Source organism: Stigmatopora argus, chromosome 6 (assembly GCF_051989625.1).
Source record: "Stigmatopora argus isolate UIUO_Sarg chromosome 6, RoL_Sarg_1.0, whole genome shotgun sequence".
NCBI classification, from domain to species: domain Eukaryota; kingdom Metazoa; phylum Chordata; class Actinopteri; order Syngnathiformes; family Syngnathidae; genus Stigmatopora; species Stigmatopora argus.
Window position 1 is genome coordinate 19,805,422 of NC_135392.1, and position 22,369 is coordinate 19,827,790.

General features: G+C 40.9%; 1 protein-coding gene across 10 annotated transcripts in view; it reads left to right on the top strand.

Annotated features, from left to right (window-relative positions):
- The window catches only part of setd5 (SET domain containing 5), a 163,461-nt gene that overhangs the window by 60,587 nt on the left and 80,505 nt on the right, over window positions 1–22,369 (top strand). For all 10 annotated transcript variants that reach the window (XR_013300580.1, XR_013300581.1, XM_077602794.1 and 7 more), the window contains one exon: window positions 8,582–8,730. Coding sequence is in view for 8 of the 10 variants with exons in the window: in XM_077602794.1 (XP_077458920.1) it covers window positions 8,582–8,730 (149 nt within the window). In the remaining 2 variants the exon portion in view is untranslated. The remainder of the gene's footprint in view (window positions 1–8,581; window positions 8,731–22,369) is intronic.

The following is a 22,369-nucleotide window of genomic DNA, read 5'->3' on the forward strand; positions in this document are numbered from 1 at the left end:
AGTGAATGCGATTCACGCAAAATCCATATAAAATGTAAAAAAAATGAGTTAGTACAATTTAAATCAAACTTTTATCATGTTTTTACATTACAATGGTACCTCGAGATACGAGCTTAATGCGTTCCGGGACTGAGGCCGTATGTCGATTTTCTCGTAACCCAATTGAACGTTTCCCATAGAAATGAACTAAAAACACATTAATTCGTTCCAACCCTCTAAAAAACATCCAAAACAGGTTATTAATATTACTAAAATGTGTTTAATAGTTCTAAAATTAGACGAATTTCGCGGAAGGGAGAGAGAGCGACAGAGAGAGGGGGGAGAGGGGGGGGACTTTTTGCACGGCAACGCGCTCGTAACATAACACAAACAAATTTAAATGAACTTGGATTACGATGCAGACACAACCTTACACTAAATTTAATTCTAATTTTGTTTTCAATTTTTATACCTTTATTATCCCGGGTTGGCTCTATTTGCCCCGCCTCCACCCTGATTTTCAGATGCAACCTATCGAGGGTTATTTGCTTTTTGTCTTCCCTTCAAAATATTCCCAAAATGATGCACACAAATGTCCTCACAATAGGATAACGAACGACCACTTGCCAATGAGAAGTAGTATATACGCCATTCGCACTGACTAACGAAAAAAAGACACTGAAAAAATGCAACGCTCTGCCCAGTGCTCGCAGAGACATTACACGAGGGAGTTGCGACCAGAGAGACATTACACGAGGGAGTTGCGACCAGAGAGACATTACACCAGGGAGTTGCGACCAGAGAGACATTACACGAGGGAGTTGCGACCAAGAGACATTACACGAGGGAGTTGTGGGGAGAGAGACAGTGCCCATGATGTTCTTATGAGCAGCCTCTCGCGTCCGCTCGTATATCAAAATTTGTCTCGTATCTCAAGATAAATAGCTGCTCAAAATTTTACTTGTATCTCAAATTGCTCGTATGTCGGGGGACTCGTATGTCGAGGTACCACTGTAATTGAAATAGTGTTTTTGCGAACTATTGAAAAAGTACAGAAGAATGAAAATAAAAAAGTGAACAAAGTATAATTTGTTCATAATTTATTGGCAAATTCTAATTTCCACAACATTAACATAAGTTTTTCAGCTGGACCGTTACCAACCTGCATGTTGTGAGATGTGCAAATGTCGGTCCTTTTGGAGACAGCGTCAACATGGGATATTTCATCGAATAAGAAGCAATAAAGTTCTGAGAGTGTCTGAACTTCTTAAAAGTTAAATCCAAATTGCGATCCATTTTATGCTTCCGAGGAGGCAAATTGATAAGTGCTGTATACTCCTACTTAAACTTCCTTTAGAACAACCCCGAAAATGATAGGATTTTTTCAAAACAAAAGACTGGTGGTTTAGTCAGCCTTAATAATACCGTATTTTCACACCTATAAAACGCACCGTGTGATAGGGCGCAGTCTCATTTGCGGGTATATTTTCAGTTTTTCGTCAATGCACCTCGTCCGATAAGGCGCTAGCATGACACTAAGATAGTGTATGTTATACTATCCGCTAGCCTACCTATGTTATGCTAGCTGCTAACGATATGCATGGCATTAGCGTGTTTTTTTAAAAGTCAGCACGAGCAAAACTAAGTTTGATAATGCTTTATTGAGGCCAAAGGTACACTCTGATATAAAGAGTTCGGCGTTTAACATGCTGTCAGTCAGAGTTGTGTATTCTGGAAATTTGATTCCAGCTTTGGCGAACAGTGCTGGCCGACACTTGAGCCCAGTCATCCACAATCTATTGTAACTCGTTCCATGCATCACTCCCAAGCCTTTGATTCTCCTTGCTGTTATATCGGCATCGACAATTCATTCCAAATCGTCACGTAACTCGTGCGACGCTGCCTGCCCGAACTACAATCTTGGCCATCCGTTAGCAATCTGTTAGCAAAGCTGTTAAATTGTGTTCGATCCATGGCTTCAGTCCATTTTCCAAGCGTTCAACCCGCATTGTGTGGTCATTCACACCAGGCATTTCCTCTGTATAGCTCTGATATGCTGTTTCTTTAAGTATTGAGAGAGTTTTTGAGGGTCAAAAGCGCTGCAAGCACACGGAAGTCAAATGCCTTGCCACTCCCCTAGGAGGTTTGAATGGATTTACCGTAATACTTGGAATCCGCGGGGAGGCTATTTTTATGGTGAACGTTCACTGGGTTGATCGCAATAAGTAGCGTGCCGGCAAGAAATAAAACCAGTCACTCAAGCGGTCAGGGCCATACAAAAATTCAGTTTAGTGCACAGACTAAATGCACCGACCATTTGGGTGTATCGACCATTTTTGAGAAAATTTTGGACTTTTAAGTGCGCCCTGTAGGTGTGAAAATACGGTACTTCCCTTGAAGTCGCAGAAGACAAATCATTCGTCAGAACTTGTAACTCGAATCATTCACAATGCACTCGAGTTACCAAATTATTCCTGTTTGCAGTGCAGTTGAATCAAGATGGCAGAAGCTGTAGTGATGGTGTTAATTTTGAGGCATTTAAATTGGAAATGTGGTACTTTTCCGAAATGGCTGCTTCAAAAAAAAATTATGTGAACATTTTTGGGGATTTCCGTAGTTTCGGAAGGTTGTCCGGAGTCCCGGAGTTTTCATTGCATATCCGGATAAATTCCTGAAATTCCGTAGTAGTTGACAGCCCTGATTGTAGCTCATGAACGAAACAACAAGATCCTGGATACAACTGGCCGTGGAAACCCTGAGAGAGATCTGGATGAGATGGCTGTGGAGAGGGAAATCTGAGCTTTCCTGCTGGAGCTCCTGCCCCCGCAACCCAATCTCGGATTGTCGGGAGAAAATGGATTGATGGATGGACTATGACATTCGCTGATCTAACACCTTCACAGGGTATCCCCAGAATCTTAAAAAGTCTACAAAAAGTCTTAAATCCAATCATTTTAATTTAAGGCCTTACATGTCTAAAATGCTCTTAAAATAAGTCTTAAATACAACTTAGACAGGTTTAAATCTATTGACGTTACTTTAATTTAAAACCAATCATATACGTTGGTCTTGTTTTTAAATGTTTATTAGGACGCTGTAACATAACCACAAAGCGGCACTACCTGTGCTGCCCACTCAGCAATAGGGGCTGGTGCGTGCACAGTTGTGTGTTGACAGCCATGTTTGCATTGCATTGTACTATGAATATTAAAGTTTTTTCCACAAAGAATGTAAAACATGCGTTTTGTGTTGCATCAGTTTATATTTTAATCTTTAAATGGACTTTTGAATATGATTTTGATAATCAGACCAAATTTAGTCAACATTGCAAAATATATAAGACAGCCCAGCGCTCCAGGGCAAGCGGGGACGCATATAATGTGCCCTATGTGTTAGATATTCTACACTTGTTTAGGATACTGAACCTCAGAAATTTGCTACACATTAACAGAAGCCTTGATAAGTAGAAAAAACTAAATCAACACATTTATAACATGAGTATACTACTACTGTATTTACTCGCATATAAGCCACTTTTGTCGGGCAAAAAATGACGACTGAGTCGAGGTTACGGCTTATATGTGCATAAAAACACAACATGCACAAAACTGCAAGTTGACGACGCCATGACATGATGACGTCATGACGCAAGACAATGCGGCTGACACGGTCATTTATTTCAAAATAGAGAAAAGAAACAGATAAAACGCTAAACAAAATTTATTTTGACGTCTATTAATCAAATTCAAGAAAAAAATGCATAAAACGTGAAAAAACTCATGTTCCTGTCACTGCTCGCTCGGGGCACGGCCATCTTACCTAGGTCAGAGCGCAGCCACCTTAGCTAGGTCTGGCGCACCCATCTATCTTACTTAGCGTGCTGCCGTTTAAACCTAGTTAAACGTGCTCTGACTGGCTAGACGCGAGTAACCTTGACACTATACATCATAGGCACCGTTCAAAGCGGCTGCTTGTTGGAGTAGCTCCCTAAACCCTCCCTCTTCTTCTGTTTTTACAGCTTTTTATCCTTTAATTTTACGTTTTATTGTCTCTTAAGATTTTACTTGTTACTTTACTTTATATATTATATTCCATACTTTAATGTTTTAAAACTTTACTTTCAAGACTCTACTCCAAGACTCAAGTTGTGCGAGAGGCAGTCTTTGATCTATTAGTTTAGTTTATCTTTTCAAATTCTGGACATTACTTTTTGACCCATTCAGCCATGCCTCCGCTGTTTTACACAAAGGATCAGCTGTTAGCGCTACACGACACCTGGATTCCCCTGGACCTCCCCGCGGAGTTAAAGAGGAAGAAGATGCAGAGCTGGACGAAAATGTCAGGAGAGAAAGTGACGCTTCAGACCCAGCATTCCATCTATTATTATGGGGAACGTAAGATCTCTCCCCAATAAGATGGAAGAGCTAACGGCGCTTACCAAACAACAACAACAATATCGGAGAATCTGCATTATGTGCTTCACGGAGACCTGGCTGAATGAACTAACACCAGACTCTCTCGTTTCCTTGGATGGCTTTCAGCTGGTGAGGGCGGACAAAGATGCTGAGGAGAGCGGTAGGAAAAAAGGTGGGGGACTAGCTGTTTTTATTAATAGTAGAGGGTGCAGCCCTGGGAATATTACTGTGAAGGAGCAACTTTGCACTCGAGATATTGAGCTAGTAGCTGTTAGCATCAGGCCGTTTTACATCCCCGGGAGTTCTCGCATGTTATCGTAATAACTGCGTATATACCTCTTTCGGCTGATGCGGCAGTCGCTCGCGAGCTGCTTCATGCTACTGTGTCCCGGCTGCAGACGTCACACCCCCAGTCTCTGCTTCTTATCTCTGGTGATATTAACCATGCTCCCTTGGCTTCTACTCTCCCCACCTTCACTCAGTATGTGAAGTGCCACACCAGGGAACAAAAAACTCTGGACCTGCTGTATGCCAACACAAAGGAGGCATACAGCTCAGTCCCCCTGCCCCCACTGGGCCGCTCAGACCACAACCTGGTCCATCTGACCCCCACCTACATCGCTATGGTGAGGAAAATAAAACCTACCACGAGGATCATACAAAGATGGACCGAGGAGACCAGCATGGCACTGAGGGACTTTTTTGAGACCACTGACTGGGAGGTGCTGTGCAATTCACAATGTTTTTTGACCTCTCCAGTGCGTTCAACACCATTCAGCCGGTCCTACTGAGAGGGAAACTGGAAGAGGCTGGAGTAAGGAACCACCCCTAGCCGCATGGATCATCGACTTCCCCACTGACAGACCACAATATGTGAGACTCCAGGACTGTACATCTGATGTGGTAGCTTGCAGCACGGGGGCCCCACAAGGCACAGTGCTCTCCCCACTCCTCTTCTACACATCAGACTTCAAACATAATACAGACACCTGCCACTTCCAGAAGTTATCTGACAACACCGCTATTGTTGGACGAGTGACGGACGGAAACGACCTGTAGTACAGGGGAGTCATCACAACCTTTGTTGACTGGTGTAGGCAAAACCACCTCTACATCAACACCAGTAAGACAAAGGAAATGGTCATCGATTTTCGGAGGAATCCTCAACAGACCACTCAGGTGAACATCCAGGGTACAGACATTGAAATCATGGAGAATTTTAATTACCTGGGTGTTCACCTCAACAACAAACTAGACTGGTCTACAAACATAGATGCCCTGTATAAAAGGGTCCAGAGCCGCCTCTACCTACTGAGGAGTCTACGGTCCTTTGGAGTGTGCAGGATACTGCTGAGGACTTTTTACGACACTGTGGTGGCATCTACAGTGTTTTATGGAGTGGTCTGTTGGGGATGCGGGAGCATGGAGGGAAAGGAACATGCTGAATAAGCTGGTCAGGAGGGCCAGCTCTGTTCTGGGCTGTCCTTTGGACTCTGTGGAGGAAGTGGGAGAGCGGAGGATGCTGACCAGGATGATGTCCATCATGGACAGCACCTCCCACCCCCTGCATGAGTCTGTGGAGTCCCTCCGAAGCTCTTTTAGCAATAGACTGCGGCACCCTCATTGCAGGAAGGAGCGCTTCCGCAGATCCGCCTCCCATCAGCTGTCAGGCTCTTTAACAAAAGAAATGGCTGAATGTTAAGACCAACCGTATGTATACATGTACATCTATGTGTATGTACCGTATTTTCACGACTATAAGGCACACTTAAAAGTCTTAAATTTTCTCCAAAATAGACAGGGCGCCTTATAATCCAGTGCACTTTAAATATGGACCAATACTAAAATTGTTATCTCGATAAAATAAAATAAATCAGTTGATAGGGTACAGCATCCTCTACAGCTCTCACAACTACGGCAAGCAGCCCCCGACTCTACTATTTTCCCCGTAGAAAAAGTACTGCGCGGTGACTGCTGGGATATATAGTTCTTTTGTCAATACACCCAGTATGACGGCGAGCACACTAATTTGGTGCTCGCCGTCATTCCGGCTGTATTTACAAAAGAACTCCTGCTGCTAGATGTTGGCGTCAAGAGCATTCAAAGCTAGACTGCGAACTATGAGTTTTAAGACCTACCGTATGTATGCATGTACATCTATGTGTATGTATACATCCGCTTATATATATATATATATATATATATATGTGTGTGTGTGTGTGTATATATATATATATATATATATATATATATATGTGTGTGTGTATGTACACGTATGTGTATACGTATATATATATTTCAGCAACACGCTTACTTATTTATATATTTATTCATGTATTTATTAACTTACTTATTACCTATCTATTTATGTCTAAAATGCCTTTCCTATTTCTGCATCCTCACCCTCTTGCTACTGTGACAACGAAATTTCCAGAATACAGGATGAATAAAGTTATCCAATCCAATCCAATCCAATCCTACCTAGATCAGAGCGCGGCCATCTTACCTAGGGTAGTGTTTCCCAGCCTGTTCGAACTGCTGCATCCTTTTTGCATTGAAAATTCAAGGCATACAATTAGCTAAAAATCTTCTTTGTTATTTTTGTATTTAAATATTTGTTTATTTTTTATTTATATTTTTTTATGATTTTAATTTATTTTTAAATTTTTTACGTTTTATTATTATTTATATTAAATTAAAACTATGTCACCTATATTAACATTCTAAAGTCGTTCTCATTAAAAGTTTTATTATCAGGAATTAAATAATCCTACCCAAATGATTCCAAAATCAATTTTTTTTCACACCGATCTAACGTCATCAAAAATGATGTTCGCAGACCCTGAACAGGTTTCAGTTCGACTGATGTTAAAATAATTAATGCAATGTTTTTAAACCTTATTTTAATTCTTTATTTTTTCTCCCAATATTATGCAAAAGTCATGTGCTCAGAGACTACGTCGGCAAAAGTTGATGCCCCTGAAACCAAACAACTTCCGGTTCACGTAACGTAAAAACAGGAAAACTACTTAAATCTCGTAATATAATGATTTTTTTCCTCCCAATATTATTTCAACCACCTAACATTACAAGAAGAGTCGTTTTGTGCTCACACAGACTTAACGTCGACAAAAGTTGAAGCCTGGAAAACCAAAGAGCATCCGGTTTACTTTACATAAAAATAAGCAACAAAATGACTTCAAACTCTTATTACGATTTGAATCTTGTCATAGTACAATCTATGATTTCAAATTTCAATTTTAACCTCGTAATAGTTAGATTTTTAATCTCTTAATACTGAGATTTCTCTTTGTTAGGATTGGGTTCACATTGTTATTTAAGTTTCCTCTGTGTCTGCTGATGTTTGTTTCCCTACTCTTGTTCGTCCCTCCTGTCTTGCCGTTCCTCTCGCACAGCTGTGCGTCAGGAACGGCAAGACAGAAGGGACAAACCAGAGTAGGGAAACAAACATAAGCAGACACGGAAAAAACTGTGAAATAACAATATGAACCCAATCCTAGCACTCTCTTGGATTATTATTATTATGTATGATTTTTTGTAATTTCCCGCGGCAAACCTGAGCATCCCTCGCGGCACACTGGTAAGAAACACTGATTTTTAAATAAAACAAAATTCCACTTTGATTTTTTTTTATTTCATCTCTTGTTCGAAAGTGACAAGTATTGGAGTAACATGAACCATCAAATAATTGAGATATTTTGACATTAGTAGCAATATGGCTGCCACAACATCTTAAACTTCTGGTAAGAAAATTGTAATTTCTGTAATTAGAAAGCATCAGGTTCTCATCAAGAGAGACATATCTTTTTTTCAAATTGAATAATTTGATAGTTTGCATTTACAAAGACAGGAATATATATTAACTTCCTTATGATATTGACCCTAATGTGCTTTTGATTCATACAGTATCTCAGAAATACCACTTGTGATAATGTTTCTTAAGATTTTCCCTTCAAAGTAACACATTTGTACTCCCTATTCAAACCATGAATATGGAGGTGAAAATTGGGAATCAGGGGCGGCTTATATGCGAGAAATTGTAAAATTCAACAATTTTAAGGCAATTTTAAGGGTGTGGCTTATTTGCGCGGGTGGCTTATATGCGAGCAAATACGGTAATAATAACAAACTCAATGCTTCACTTTCAACATTGTTCTTTTTTTTAGCTGCAGTTAGGACGTGTAACACGTGTTCAGAAGCACAGGAAGATACTTCGTGCAGCCAAGACTCTAGACCCTGACATCCTTATCATTGAGTATCGAGGAAAGGTCATGCTTAAGCAGCAGTTTGATGTCAATGGGCACTTCTTTAAAAAGTAAGTATATGAATGGACGGAATTTAACAAAAGTGAGTACACCTATCACTTTTGAGAACCACTGAATAACTTTTAAATAAACAGTAAAAGGAGATTATACATTGTACAATTGTGCATCGCTTTTATAGCATTATGGATATTCCATTGGCGGGATGGTGTTGAACTTGCTACCATGATGCCTCACAATTTTAAGGTCAATAGCTCGTTCCTGGCTTGGCCTTCCAGGGTTGAATTTTCTTTTCTTTTTTGTGCCTGTGGGTTTTCTCTGGGTACTTTGGCTGGTCACATTGAAAAATCATGCTTGCAAGGTTGATTGTACTGTCAAAATTATTCCTAGGAATGAATGTGAGCATGAATGATTGTTTTTCCACATTGTTCCCTACAATAGGCTGGCAAAGCACACAATGCATAGTGCATTACTTGAGCTTGAGGAAAAATTGGAGGTTTTGCAGAAATCTGAAAATAACAAGAATAGGAAGGGATTAATGTTGTACAGAAGAAACGTAAACAAGACTCAAATCCAACCATTCGATTACCATTACTACCTATCATACAAAGACTCAACATATGACGCAATAACCTGTAGCAGTAATTGAAACAACTTGATTTCTAAAAATTTAAAGTACAGTAATCCCTTGAATATCTCGATTAATGTAGACCAGACATGGCCGTGATAAACGAAAAACCGCGTAGGATCACCCCCATTCTAACTACCACAATACATGTTTTCACGCCTGTTGGAATAATGATTAATACCGTTAAATCATTATTAGTAATATTTAATTAAAATTGAAGACATCTTTCAATATATCTGGTTACAACTTGCAAGGAGGATACTCGCAACGCCGCTTCGTTCACAAGCATTCTGACGTGTAGTATATTTTTCATCGTATTTAGTCGCGACAACAGGAAAACATTTCAAGGGGAACCACTCGTAATCTGATTCAAAACAATTGCATAAGACAGTAGAATAACACAGAAGTAAGCATTGTAAGGTAAACAAAGCAGCCGTATTTTATAAACAATGATGCGATTATCGCCATCTGCCAGAGTCCAGTCCAAACACGACGAGTTTCTTGCCGATCAGCAAAAACACAGGGTTTGTTGCCGTCGATCGTCCTGAAAACAATGAAGTGTCCTTGAGCGCAGCTGTGGGGGAAAGTGTCCTCAGGCGTGGTCCCAACATAAATCATGAATTAATTTATAGCCTTATTACTTACTAAAATGCTTACAAAACATATAGAAACATCCCATAATAAATCCAACATTTCCCCCTTTTTATTATATGTTTGTTATTCATTTTTTGGCAAATCCAAGAAGAGAGGGATATCTCCGTTGGCTGCTTTAATTTTACCCGCTTAGGCCCTACTCGTTCGGCTGGTCTGAAAAACAAAAAACAAAATCAATTTTTGCCCAATTCATTCTCGGAATTACCATGCTCCTGGAATTCACTGCTCCCCTCAGTACGTTTCATTAGCAGAGGATATAATTCATGCAATTTAGAATTCGTAGGGGCAATCGCAGTGGTTATAAGTCGGCCTATCAAGGCTCTTAAGCAGGGAATAACACAACACCCACATAATGTCAAAATTATAGCAAAAATGGCTACGGAAAATGCAACAGATTAGGCCAAATCTTTGTATGTACGAAGGCCTTATCCCACCAATCTGTCCAGTGGATAATTCTACTCCAGGATGCTTTTTCATCTTGCGGTTTAGGGTCTGCAGGCCATCGTTGGTCCTGGTGTGGGACCCAGTGGGGGACGTGTTGTTGAGTGCAACATTTTCAAACATTGCATACGCCCCCTGCTCCTTCAAGAAGCATTTCAACCGCTGCACGATCCTGGAACGCCATCAGACTAGTGGCTGCCAGTTGTTCCTTTATCGCCACAAATCCCTGTTCAGTATAATTTCCAAGGTTTTGGACATTGTAATGCAGGTAATTTATCACATTTTTGTTTTGGGGTACTTAAAAGAAAAATAGACTCCCAACCTGCTGCCGTGTGCGGTCGATTGGTCGCCGGTATTTTGGTCGCGGTCTTTAGGTCGCCCGGAAGTTTGGTCGTCGTCTTTTGGGTCGCCGGTCTTTTTTGTCGCCGGTCTTTTTTGTCGCTGGTCTTTGGGTCGTCTTTTGGTCGCCTGATCGGCTACTGCCATCTACTGTCAATTTATTAAATAGCAGATGGTGTTTTTATTGAAGCAGTCCAATGAACCTTCATTCTCTCTGGAGAACTTGCAATGTTGAAATACTTTAGATTAGATGGTCATTTTTATCAAACAAATAAAAGTATTAGTATACTTTTAGTTAGACAGTATTTAGATCGTTTCAACAGTATTTAGATCGTTTCAACAGTATTTTGACTCTAAATACTGTTGAAGCGATCTAAATACTGTTGAAACGATCTAAATACTGTTGAAACGATCTAAATATCTAATATCAAAATATCAATAAGAGCACTCATTTAACACATCAATAAGAGCACTCATTTAACACATCGGCTGCTGCCATTGACTGACATAGGTGTCCAATGAACCTTCATTCTCTCTGGGAGAACTTGCAATGTTGAAATACTTTAGATTAGATGGTCATTTTTATCAAACATCAAAATATCAATAAGAGCACTCATTTAACACATTGGCTGCTGCCATTGACTGTCATAGGCGTCCAAGGAACCTTCAATCTCTCTGGGAGAATGAATGGGAGAATCTCTCTTAATGTAGAAAAATGGTTAAGAATGCCCAGAAAAGTGTTCCAAAAGCGGAGTACGTAATAGTTTTTAAAACAGCATTTAATGATTAAATACAAATACTGGAGCTTTTCAGACATTAATTGGGGGTGAATTTCCCGGGGAAAGACAGCGATAAAAGTTGGCACGACCAAATGCGACGACCATTTGCGAAAGGGCCTACATTTCACTAAAACGGGGTAAAATACGCACTTATTGATGAAATACAAATACCGGAGCTTATCAGACATGACTACCGGGCTCTGGGGGTGATTTTCCCGGGGGAAAGACAGCGATAAAAGTCGGCGCGACCAAATACGACGATATGCGACCATTCACAAAAGTGCCAAAAATGCACTAAAATGCGGTAAAATCAGCACTTAGTGATGAAATACAAATACTGGAGCTAAAATGACAGTCGATGGCAGCAGCTGATGTGTAAAATGAGTGCTCTTATTTCTCCCAGAGAGAATGAAGGTTCATTGGACGCCTATGACAGTCGATGGCAGCAGCCGATGTGTTAAATGAGTGCTCTTATTGATATTTTGATATTAGATATTTAGATCGTTTCAACAGTATTTAGATCGTTTCAACAGTATTTAGATCGTTTCAACAGTATTTAGATCGTTTCAACAGTATTTGGATCGTTTCAACAGTATTTAGATCGTTTCAACAGTATTTAGATCGTTTCAACGGTATTTAGAGTCGAAATACTGTTGAAACGATCTAAATACTGTCTAACTAAAAGTATACTAATACTTTTATTTGTTTGATAAAAATGACCATCTAATCTAAAGTATTTCAACATTGCAAGTTCTCCAGAGAGAATGAAGGTTCATTGGACTGCTTCAATAAAAACACCATCTGCTATTTAATAAATTGACAGTAGATGGCAGTAGCCGATCAGGCGACCAAAAGACGACCCAAAGACCGGCGACAAAAAAGACCGGCGACAAAAAAGACCGGCGACCCAAAAGACGACGACCAATCTTCTGGGCGACCTATAGACCGCGACCAAAAGACCGGTGACCAAAAGACCGGCGACCAATCGACCGCGTACCCCTGCTGCGACCTGATTAGCCAACTTATACTCATCTGGTACGCCCCGGGGGATGCCAATCGCATCAATGTATGTTGGATCTCCCTCTCTCCATACCGATCGACGCCGTCGGGAGGGACCCACCATCACTGTTCCCTCTAAGCTGCGCGCGTGCGCAATTGCGCACTACTCTCGTCTTCTCTGCGCAGCAGCAATCCTATGGCGCGCAGTAAAAAAAAAAAAAACTTTTTTTTTTTTTTTTACCCCTTTCTTCATGATGGCGCCGTTAAAGCGGCAGCCAGTGGCAGTAGCTCTGTCCACTTATGTTTTTCGTGTTTTACAGCATGTTTTACATGAAAAATTAGAGGGAACATTGACATGCACCTGCTTGTGGCAGGTGTGATACTGGTGTGCCCATAGCGAGCAATGATGATGTCGTAACCGGATGATTCGCCTAAAGATGTTTCGCCGACGGACGTTTGACAGACTGACAGGTCTCCGAATGAACGTTCGTTCAAACAGCGTTTAATGATTAAATACAAATACTAGTATTTGTATTTAATCATTAAACGCTGTTTTCAGCTGGATTTGACCGAATTTGAGAGCATTTTGAGCCGTTTGGCGAATGGACGTATATGGACATTTTTTTGCCTCTATCGCGACATCATCGCGACATTTTACCGAGGAATTCACTTCCCTGGGCTCGGTTCTAATGTCCAAAGAGCTCTAGTATTTGTATTTAATCATTAAACGCTGTTTTTGGCTGGATTTGACCGAATTTGAGAGCATTTTGAGCCGTTTGACGAATGGACGTATATAGACGTTTTTTTGCCTCCATCGCGATATCATCACGACATTTTACCGAGGAATTCACTTCCCTGGGCTCGGTTCTAATGTCCAAAGAGCTCCAGTATTTGTATTTAATCATTAAATGCTGTTTTAGGATGGATTTGACCCGATTGCTGTCATTTTACGGCTCGGTTCTGCTACATCTGCCCGCCCAAGAGTGCTTATTCCCGGGCTGCCATTGATGGTAGACTAACATTGATTTTTACTATAATTTGGACAACACCGGCGGCGGGCCGGATTAAAAATCCTAACGGGCCGTATATGGCCCGCGGGCCGAGGTTGAAAAACTTGTACACACACGATCCGGGGGCGGGGCGAGCGCGCGAATCCCGTTTTGGCGAAACCTCCGTTCGGCCGAATGAACGTTCGGCGGAACGTCCATTCGGCGACCTGCCCGTCTGTCAAACGTCCGTCGGAGAAACGTCTTTAGGCGAATCATCCGAGTACCGATGATGTCGCTCACACTGGTACTCAGTGCGCTCAGGGAGGTTGACTTTCTGCTCAGACCAACGAAAAATTAGAGGGAACATTGCCCACCATCATACTGGATTTCAGCCAATTGTATCTCCTCCACTGTAGATGGAAAAACAGACACTGGTAAAAGTAGTGACCCCAAGGCACAAAGTCCTGCCGCGTTTCAGCAGGAGTCGTATACTTTATTTCCACCCCACCACCATCATAGGTTAGAACGTTGTATCAGGGTGTAGTCGGTTTTAGGACGTGGGCACACCACGTCTCATTTATCCTCCAGCTTCAGACCATGCCCTGTAAGGTTTAAGCAGGTAAAATGATCAAATACAACATGTGTTGAAAAGTTAGCTTTGTCCTTTGCTGCTCTTGGAACAGGGTATACATTATTTCATTTCTCACACTTTGGCTTAAATCTTCTCCTTTACACAATCAGGGGTAATTTGCGCGGGTACTACTCTTAAGAGAGGTCGGGGCCCCATACATGTTATGCAGGTTTGATTTATAGTAGTAGCTGCATTTTCCATCAACAATAACCAATTATTTCTTATTTGGGAAATCCCTGTTGCGGCCGAATTCATCATCTCTGGTCATCTCAGATTTTAATTTTACTATGGCGGATCAGTCTGAATAATGATTTGTAATGCCCCCACCGTATGGGTTAATTTTATCAAAGGCCTGATGTTTTTTTGCGCACGCGTGTGTCATCCAAGCTTGCCAATCTTGACCAGTTTCTGCAACAAGGTTTCCCCAATCTCTGTTTTAGGACTGTTATGTACCACACATTCTCTATAAAATCCATATGTATCCTTTGAAATGGATATGTAGCTTTTGTAGCTTGACATAAGGGGGAATTGCCCGTGTTTTGGCCGTATATCTGAATTGAATCCATAATCTCCCCCTTTTTGAGGCATGAAATTTCCCATGACTCAAAATGGCAGCCCTCCTAGATAAGTCTTTTGTTTTTGTTTAGTCCCCCAGGTTCCCAAATTTCCCATTGCAGAAATCAAAAAAATTCATTTGGCGAAATTCTTTTCCCTTCTTTTTGTTTCTGTCCTACTTTGCCACCGCCGTCCTCGAAAGGCTTATCAGCGATTTCAGAAATCTTCCACCTTGATATTAGAATATTGATATATCTTGGTGGCTAGCCAATTAAAACACAAAAGACAGACACTCATCCACACTCGCACTCATAAACAGGGAATTTAGAGTGCTCCCCCAGTCATCCATAATTTTGGTTTGTTGGAGTAAAACTGGAGTACTCGGAGAAAACCTACGAATTCTTGAGGACACCAGGAATACTCCACACTCCGGAAGGTCTGGATCCACCCCGCATTAGTAGATCCTCGAACCGCAAGGTTGATGCCTGAAGGAACTAGGTAATTAATGTATTAGATTTGCGTGCCACATATCTAAAAATAGAAATTTGTTCAATTGCCACCGCTCCTTACCCCAGTCAGTCAGCATGTGGACTGCCCTGCGAGTGGCTGTGATTAACTATCTATTTGCCAATAATGCAATAACGGAAAAGTTGTGACACATTGAAACACACACACCCCCCTTAAGTATTTTAACCGTTTGTAAAAACTTTACCTCCATGTTCTGCATTAAGTTACACCCCCTTTCAATGCTATCGAATTTTGCCCATTCATTACTCAAAGGTTGATATTTTATAATTTGGAGATGTTATTTTTGAAACATAGGCATTATTTCATCACTTGTTTCACACCATGAAAGGCCCCACCAGAATTTGTTGTAGATATTCCCCTTTATCTAAGCTTGTTATTGCCAATCGTTATCACTGTAACATTTAGCTGTACTAACCCCATAATTGGAATGCAGTAAGTTTTGGCTGAAGTTCTCTTAATTTGTATGCCCCTAAAGCAATAGACAGCAACGTCATTTGGTTGTATCAATCTGATCAATGCTTATCCAATCCGTAATATCAACATGCCCCACGCCAAAGCATATTTCACCCGCTCAGGACAAACAGGGAATGTTTTTCTGTGCACTTGAAAAACACCCCACGCTCCTCAGTCCCAGGGAAGTTATGCCTATCCTACATCAGTTATTTTATCTACCCCAGCCAGGTACAATTTACCTAATAATTTGGACGAATGCCATGAATTTTCTCATGCCATTTCTGCATTGTTAATTTCATGTCTGATCTCTTTTACAACCAAATAACTCTTAATACCTAAGACATAATTTGCAAATCACCTCATACTACGTTTACTTAAGATAAGAGCTCTTTCCTATAGCTCTCTGTTACCACAATAAAAATCTACAATAATTAAATTAGAGAAATCAACCTTTTACTAGGCATTTCCTAATTACAATTTTCAATGTTTAATAAAGGACCCACAAATTGTCACCAACATGCCATAATATTGTAATTTTTTTCCCATTCCTTTTTCTTTAACCAGCCAATCTCCTATATTAAAGTATTTTGAACAATTCAACCATTCAAAAACAGTATTAATAGCCTTTTATCCTCCAAAAACTAGCCCTCTTTAATTAAGAGCCCTTTCAAATACACAAATGGGTCAAAAAATGGCTATCTTGCTCTATTCCCAATTCCAAATCTTTTACCAAATTAATCTTTGCTAAACAGATTTTCTATCACCTCGAAAGACTTTCCTGATTAAATCCAAAAAATAAATGTGAAGGTCATTGCGGAAACCCTGCTTCTTTTATTATGAAATGTTTAACGGAAGCGCGCTCTTAGCTGCTAACTGTGACCTTCACGAATGCTGCAAAGCAGCATTCTTATCTCTGTTGACATTCCTAAGCGATCTCTTTTTCTTTTTGCGCACAATGTTTTGCCTCCTGTGCACAATTACAACGCCTTTTAGAGAAGACTAAATTAATTCCTCTCCCGATATCCAACTATATCACAATATTTTGCCAAGACCCCATAATCACAATATGCTGCAAGCATAACTATATCATAGCAAAACCCATTTCTGCCCTCAAGTTTGCTTCAGCACCCCCAAGGCCAATTATTGTAATGTCTTCACGGAAGGGGTCCAAAAAAATTTAGTCGCTCGTGCGGTCCGCGCGCATACTGAATGCCTAACACCGTCAAATCTACCGCCACGCGGTCCACATGTTTTTTTTCCGCATTCAAATCAGCAGCAAAAACAGCCGCGCTCCCCCGCAGCCGACACATTATTTGACCAGTTTAGAGTATGACAAAAACGTAGGTTTGGCAACCCCCCTAAACATTTAATTGGTCGTTTTGTATTTCTTTTCGACTGTTAACCAAAATATTCCCGCTAGCGGACGCGATAAAACCAAGATAAGCCGCAATAAGCCATTTCATTCCATTAAATTGACAGTGCATTTAGGTACTATTAACAAAGTACGTCCAGCAGTTGGAAATAACCATTTTAATTGCCGTTTTACAACTTTCAGCATCACACAAAAATTCCAATTGAATTCCATTCACAAAAAATGTGATCTCTGGTTTAACCAAATCAAATGCCAGTGTTTCCATTAAATTTAGCTCAACATCCTCATGTTCAAAATCCTCATTCAAATCATTTTGAGCAGGCATGTCTTGTTTTTAGAACAAAACAGCCCATGGCCTCGCTCCTATCAACCAGCCGAGGACCGCTATTATTTACAAAACAGCACGTTTTGCCTTTCCCCGCCTCGTCATCAAAAACAATAATTTGTATCTGTGGAACAAGCCGTGTCGCTTGTATCTCCATTCATATATTATACATATATATTACTTTCCATGCATTTAGTACGTACATTATCCCGTAGTATCAATATCTTATGCATATTAAGCTAGCAAAACCATATTTATTTTATCAATAAGTTTAGATGTCTAATTCTAAAAGTGCTCTGATTTTCAACAAATTTCCAATCTTTACACGGCAGACGCATCTTTGGAGCGTTGTCAATAGCCGCTTTAATGTTTGAGCCACCCATTTTTGGAGTGGATTCGTGTGTAACCTCGTAGTACCTTTTTTTTTCTTTTTCCTCCTGTTTCTCCTTAGGCTTTAACAACTACGCACACAACCAAAACAACGTCGACCACCACGTTTTATAGACCACACCCGTGTCTACCTGCTAGTGACTAGTATCCGCAGGGTTTTAAAAATCGCTAATCCCCAGGACGCCAGGCTTATTTCTCAAAATAAGGCCATCGCGTGTGATGCCCTTCGCGCATTTGGAATCCGTCAACAATATGCAGAAATCACACGCGGACTCACCAGAATGCCGATAGATGCCTGCCAAAGATGGATAGTCTTCAACCGACCAGAATCCAGGCGCTGCTGAGAAATAATCAGCCTGGTAAAGGGATTTCTCGCCGTGCACGGTCACTCCAGATATTGAACCGCAGCGTCTGGATTCCTTATCGGTGTGTTGACACCCGGCTACTCGAAGGACCAAATGTTGGAACAATGATTAATACCCTTAAATCATTATTAGTAATATTTAATTAAAATTGGAATATATCTGGTTACAACTTGCAAGGAGGATACTCGTAACGCTGCTTCGTTCACAAGCATTCTGACGTGTAGTATATTTTTCATCGTATTTAGTCGCGACAAACGGAAAACATTTCAAGGAGAACCACTCGTAATCTGATTCAAAACAATTGCATAAGACAGTAGAATAACACAGAAGTAAGCATTATAAGGTAAACAAAGCAGCCGTATTTTATAAACAAAAATGCGATTATCGCCATCTGCCAGAGTCCAGTCCAAACACGACGAGTTTCTTGCCGATCAGCAAAAACACAGGGTTTGTTGCCGTCGATCGTCCTGAAAACAATGAAGTGTCCTTGAGCGCAGCTGTGGGGGAAAGTGTCCTCAGGCGTGGTACCAACATAAATCATGAATAAATTTATAGCCTTATTACTTATTAAAAATGCTTACAAAACATATAGAAACATTCCATAATAAATCCAACAACGCCTATAAGGAAATACAAGTTCACAAGTACAATTATCCAGTGTATATTTATTAAATATTACAGCCTATTAAGCATGTCAAAAGACTGTAATATATTAATAGCTTCATATAAATAAAAAAAAACAGGTAAAAAAACGACGTCAACCCACTGCCCGGACTTCAATGGAATCTCAACTTCAACGATGCTCCGCCTAGACATCCCGCCATGCTCGCTGACTACACTGCTCTTTTTTCGGACAAGGTCGATTACATTGGCCGTAATGTCGCCCGGGGCGCTCATTTCTCAAACAAACAAAAATCCCCTTCCCTGGTACACTCTGCCGTTCAATCCGCTGAGCAAGTTTTATTTTCAAATAAGCGGCACGGCGTATGGTCGCACGGGGCTCGCATTTCTGATACAAATCCACCCTCACACGCAATGAACGCGACATCCCCTTCCGCTTCTCAGCCGTAGAAGAACGTCCAACGTAGCCTCCACTTCATCGGCCAGAGCAACTGAGACCAATGAACAAAGGGCTCAAAGATAAGCACGGGACGCTTAACCAACAGCTGCATTGAGGGCTTCCCAGACACCAGCAGCGCGCAGACAACGTGTCCTGGCTGTAAGCCGATGCGCTTCCGCTGTCCGTGGCAACGTATGCCCAACTACTGGCTTTTGGTCTCTTTGGGGATTCAACTACGACCCAGACTATGACTACCTCTTCTGGCCGGATCTCCTCATTGGGTCTATGGATTTTATGTGCCAATACTGCCAGCATCTGCTGCTCCTACGGGAATGTCAAACTGCCCCCCTCCGGGAACCACCTCAACCTCTGCGTGACTTGCTTACGGGCTTAACTGAGGACTCAAAATACTTCCTTCGAACCATCCGCCGTTTCAATTGCTACTTCCAGATGACTTCTCTTGGAGCAACAATAGTGCGCGAGGAAGGTTGGATGCCCAGCTTCAAGGTTCAGGGGCAAGTATACCACTTAATAGGTCATTCTCCCCGTATTGTAGATACCTTCTTCGGCGCTTAGAGATGAAGCACTGTCCTGACCTCCACCATTTGTCATCTGCCATTGGGTTGCAAACTTGAGACCAGGACCGTCTGAGGGGAGGACGTGCAAAAATGAGGATCATGTAACAGAGGCATAGCAACGCAGACGATCTGACCGGAACTGACAAACACACAGGGTTTAAATATACAGACAAGGGTTGAGGAGACAGTTAGAAACACCGGAGTCACACAAGAGGCAGCAAACTGGAGATACACCGGGGGTGGGGAGATGGCAGGTGAACTCAATGGACAATCACATGGACAGGTCACAGGGGAAAAAACAAGACCAATCCCTAACACTATTACTTGTTGACACTATAGCTCCTCTGCTAACCTTGCGCAAGCATAGAGCTACTGTGACTGGTAGACCAGCGAGATAATAGGAAGCCAACTCCAGCACGACAATTTAAAAAGAAAAATGTCGGATACAGAAAGTATATTGTAGCTTTGCTTCTGACGTGATGCTGATGGGTACTGCACCCATGACTAAATAGGTGTTGATGATGATATGCTGGATGCTTTGAGTGAAGAGAGTGGCGAGCGATTGTGTCTTGCCTGCTAAGTCCAGAGTAGTCCAGAATGAATAACAAGCATACAAAAGATATCCGTGTTGAAACATAATATGCGCATGCGCATTTGCCTATGACCGGACGGCGTCAGAAAGCTGTCCACTTTGCAGTACATTTTAGACTTTTATGTGTGCCCTGTGTGTGTGTGTGTGTGTGAGTGAAAAATGTGCCGCGTTGCATTTGTACTGTTTTTATTGCTAAATAGGGGTTGATTTGCGCACGCACGTTCCCCTTTGACTCGGTCGCGTCAGAAAGCCGTCCACTTTGTAGTAAATTTTAAAATATGTGAACAAATATGTGCCCTATGTGTGTAAATATGTGCCTTGTTGCATTTCTACATTTTTTAAATCGCTTAATAAGGGGAATTGCAATCATTAATATGGGGAGCATTTAGCCGAGGTGGACAGGACATGGTATGTGCACACGCATTCCCCTTTGACCTGTCCGCGTCAGAAAGCTGTCCACTCTGTAGTACATTTTAGACTTTTATAGTGAGGATAAAGCGTTTCAGAAAATGAATGAACGAAGGAACGTGTGCCCTTCCTGCCCTGTGTGTGTATTTATAAGTATGTACCGTTTTGCATTGTACGCATTTTATCGCTTATTAAGGGGAATTGCAATAATTAACAAGGGGAACATTTAGCCGAGGTTGACAGGTATGTAAGACATAGATAGTGGTTTGTTGTGAGACAGACAATGAGAGCCCAAAAGTGAGAATCAATATTTCTGCGACAATATTTTCAAAATCAAATAACGGATAAGGAAATGCATTTACTTTTTTGGGGATTTCGTAACTTGGATCTTTTTCATATTTTGAGGAACTCATTTGCATATTAAAAGTTTCGTAACCTGAAAATTTCATACCCAGAGGCATTCTTAAGTAGAGCTATGACCGTACTTTTGATCTTTAATAAATTAGACATCTTAACGTACCTTGGAGCAATATTTTTCACATCTTAGCGTTTTCTAACCTGAAAATCTCATGTGGAAGCCAATGTAAATTAAAGTACCACTGTGTATATGTATGTAATCATACAAATATACAAACATGGGATTAATTAACAGCTCAGACATTCAGCAAAGTTAAAAATAATAAAGAAAAGTTTGTGGTTGTTTTTCCCCAATATAAATTTGAGTTTCTGACAAAAGTAAGTACTACCTTCTTATTTCTGTCATTATTTAATTATGTTCTCATGGGTCGACACTGAAGAAATGCCACTTTCATTCAATGTAGTCACGGTTGAGCAAGAATAATAAAAAATGTATTGTATCGTCAAAAAAAAACAAGGAGTGAATGTGTAAAATGCTGCAAACAAAAGTGAGTAAACCCAAATTAAAATTTCAAAATTACCGTATTTACTCGCATATAAGCCGCTTTTGTCAGACAAAAAATTATGACTGGATCGAGGGTACGGCTTATATGCGCATAAAAACACGGCATGCAAAAAAAACTGCAAATTGATGGCGCGGCGACACGATGACGTCACTTCAAAATGGCGCCGTTGCTTCGGCGTGTGACGTCACGACTCAAGCGAGTACATTTATTTCTAAATATAGAAAAGATAAACAGATAAAACGCTAAACAAAATTAATTTTGACGTTTATGGATGAAATTCAAGTGAAAAAACTCGCGTTCCCGTCAATGCTTGCTCGGGACACAGCCATTTTACTTAGGTTCAGGGCAGCTATCTTACCTAAGACGCTGACATAAACCTAGTTAAACGTGCTTTGATGGGCCAGACGCGTGTAACCTTGATTTTGAAATAAAACTAAATTCCACTTTGATTGTTATAAATTTCCTATGTTTTCCGTTGTTTTCATTAAAAGGCAGGTTATATCCTTCATTTCGTTCAGGCACCTAGGCGGACAGCTTGGGGTCCTATTGTTGTAGTTTGAGTTGTAGTCTTTAGTAAAGAGCATCGCGAACGTTTCCAGCAGAGTTATATTCAATGTTCATCAAAGTTGACTGGAATGTGTTGTCAAAGAAGAATGAGCTACATTGTCAATTACTTGGAATTG